We start from the raw sequence: 2,500 nt of genomic DNA, 5'->3' as shown, positions 1-2,500 counted from the left end.
TCTAGTACAGAGCTCAGTATCATGTTGTTACCTCGGCCGGCCTCCAGGGAGGACTATGTGAGGAGAGAGAGAGCCATGAGTGCTGCCAGCTACCTCACCGACGCCATGGAGGGTGAGGATCCCCCTGTTCATCTAATAAAGACCCTCTGTTAGACTACTAAAGATTCCCTGTTCATCTAATAAAGATCCTCTGTTAGACTACTAAAGATTCCCTGTTCATCTAATAAAGATCCTCTGTTAGACTACTAAAGATTCCCTGTTCATCTAATAAAGATCCTCTGTTAGACCACTAAAGATTCCCTGTTCATCTAATAAAGATCCTCTGTTAGACTACTAAAGATTCCCTGTTCATCTAATAAAGTCCCTCTGTTAGACTACTAAAGATTCCCTGTTCATCTAATACATTTACATTTACATTTAGTCATTTAGCTGACGCTTTTATCCAAAGCGACTTACAAGTTCTGTACGACAAGTCATCAGGAAGGGCACAACTCTATCAGCTGAGTAACAATGTTCATCAAAGTGTTGAGTGCTACAGTGTAGGTTAGTTTATTAGGACAAGTGCATGACAGTATGGTTAGTTAGGGTTAGATATATATATATATATATATATATATATATTTTTTTTTTTTTTTTTTTTTTTAATTCAGATAATGGTTGAAGAAGTGCGTCTTTAGTCGACGGCGAAAGATTGGATGTGTTTCGGCTGTCCTAACTGGGGTGGGTAGTTCATTCCACCATTGTGGGGCAAGGATTGAGAATAGGCGACTTCTCTTTGATGACCCTCCCGGAGCTCGGATAGGAGTAGGTCTGAGGCGGCCAGAAGATGCAGAGCGTAGGGGTCTTGAGGGTGTGTAGTTAGAGACCATTGACCGGAGGTAGGCGGGAGCAATTCCCTTTGCCGCACGGTATGCTAGGTCGAGGGCCTTGAAGCGGATTCGTGCAGCAATGGGGAGCCAGTGCAGGTCCCTAAGAAGTGGGGTGACATGGGCCGACTTCGGTAGGTTTGAGATCAGGCGGGCCGCTGCGTTCTGAATGAGTTGAAGAGGCTTAGTGGCAGTGGCCGGGAGGCCAGCGAGCAGTGCGTTGCAGTAGTCGAGGCGGGAGATGACTGTTGATTGGACGAGGAGTTGGGTGGCTTCTTTTGTCAGGAAGGGGCGGATCCTTCTGACGTTGCTCAGGAGGAATCTGCAGGTTCTGGTTGTCACTGCGATGTGAGCAGCGACAATAAAGTCCCTCTGTTAGACCACTAAAGATTCCCTGTTAATCTAATAAAGTTCCTCATAGACTACTAAAGATTCCCTGTTCATCTAATAAAGTTCCTCATAGACTACTAAAGATTCCCTGTTCATCTAATAAAGTCCCTCTGTTAGACTACTAAAGATTCCCTGTTCATCTAATAAAGTTCCTCTGTTAGACTACTAAAGATTCCCTGTTAATCTAATAAAGTTCCTCATAGACTACTAAAGATTCCCTGTTCATCTAATAAAGACCCTCTGTTAGACTACTAAAGATTCCCTGTTCATCTAATAAAGATCCTCTGTTAGACCACTAAAGATCCCCTGTTCATCTAATAAAGATCCTCTGTTAGACCACTAAAGATTCCCTGTTCATCTAATAAAGTCCCTCTGTTAGACTACTAAAGATTCCCTGTTCATCTAATAAAGTCCCTCTGTTAGACCACTAAAGATTCCCTGTTCATCTAATAAAGATCCTCTGTTAGACCACTAAAGATCCCCTGTTCATCTAATAAAGATCCTCTGTTAGACCACTAAAGATTCCCTGTTCATCTAATAAAGTCCCTCTGTTAGACTACTAAAGATTCCCTGTTCATCTAATAAAGTCCCTCTGTTAGACCACTAAAGATTCCCTGTTCATCTAATAAAGTCCCTCTGTTAGACCACTAAAGATTCCCTGTTCATCTAATAAAGTCCTTCTGTTAGACCACTAAAGATTCCCTGTTCATCTAATAAAGATCCTCTGTTAAACTACTAAAGATTCCCTGTTAATCTAATAAAGTTCCTCATAGACTACTAAAGATTCCCTGTTCATCTAATAAAGTCCCTCTGTTAGACTACTAAAGATTCCCTGTTCATCTAATAAAGTTCCTCATAGACTACTAAAGATTCCCTGTTCATCTAATAAAGTTCCTCTGTTAAACTACTAAAGATTCCCTGTTCATCTAATAAAGTTCCTCATAGACCACTAAAGATTCCCTGTTCATCTAATAAAGTTCCTCTGTTAGACTACTAAAGATTCCCTGTTCATCTAATAAAGTCCCTCTGTTAGACTACTAAAGATTCCCTGTTCATCTAATAAAGTCCCTCTGTTAGACTACTAAAGATTCCCTGTTCATCTAATAAAGTTCCTCTGTTAGACTACTAAAGATTCCCTGTTCATCTAATAAAGTTCCTCATAGACTACTAAAGATTCCCTGTTCATCTAATAAAGTCCCTCTGTTAGACCACTAAAGATTCCCTGTTCATCTAATAAAGTTCCT

General features: G+C 40.7%; 1 protein-coding gene across 1 annotated transcript in view; it reads left to right on the top strand.

Moving 5' to 3' along the window:
* LOC311238623 (sodium channel protein type 5 subunit alpha-like) overlaps positions 1-2,500 on the top strand; it is a gene marked incomplete at its 3' end in the record, with an annotated part of 92,566 nt that overhangs the window by 46,677 nt on the left and 43,389 nt on the right. Inside the window, exon 10 of the mRNA XM_084326754.1 lies at positions 1-112. This exon is cut by the window's left edge and continues 9 nt beyond it. Coding sequence (XP_084182880.1) covers positions 1-112 — 112 coding nt within the window. The remainder of the gene's footprint in view (positions 113-2,500) is intronic.

The sequence above is a fragment of the Notolepis coatsorum genome, assembly GCF_963971535.1.
Source record: "Notolepis coatsorum genome assembly, chromosome: 12".
Taxonomy (NCBI): domain Eukaryota; kingdom Metazoa; phylum Chordata; class Actinopteri; order Aulopiformes; family Paralepididae; genus Notolepis; species Notolepis coatsorum.
Note: the sequence above shows the minus strand (reverse complement) of the source record. Positions and strands in the feature narration are given on the sequence as shown.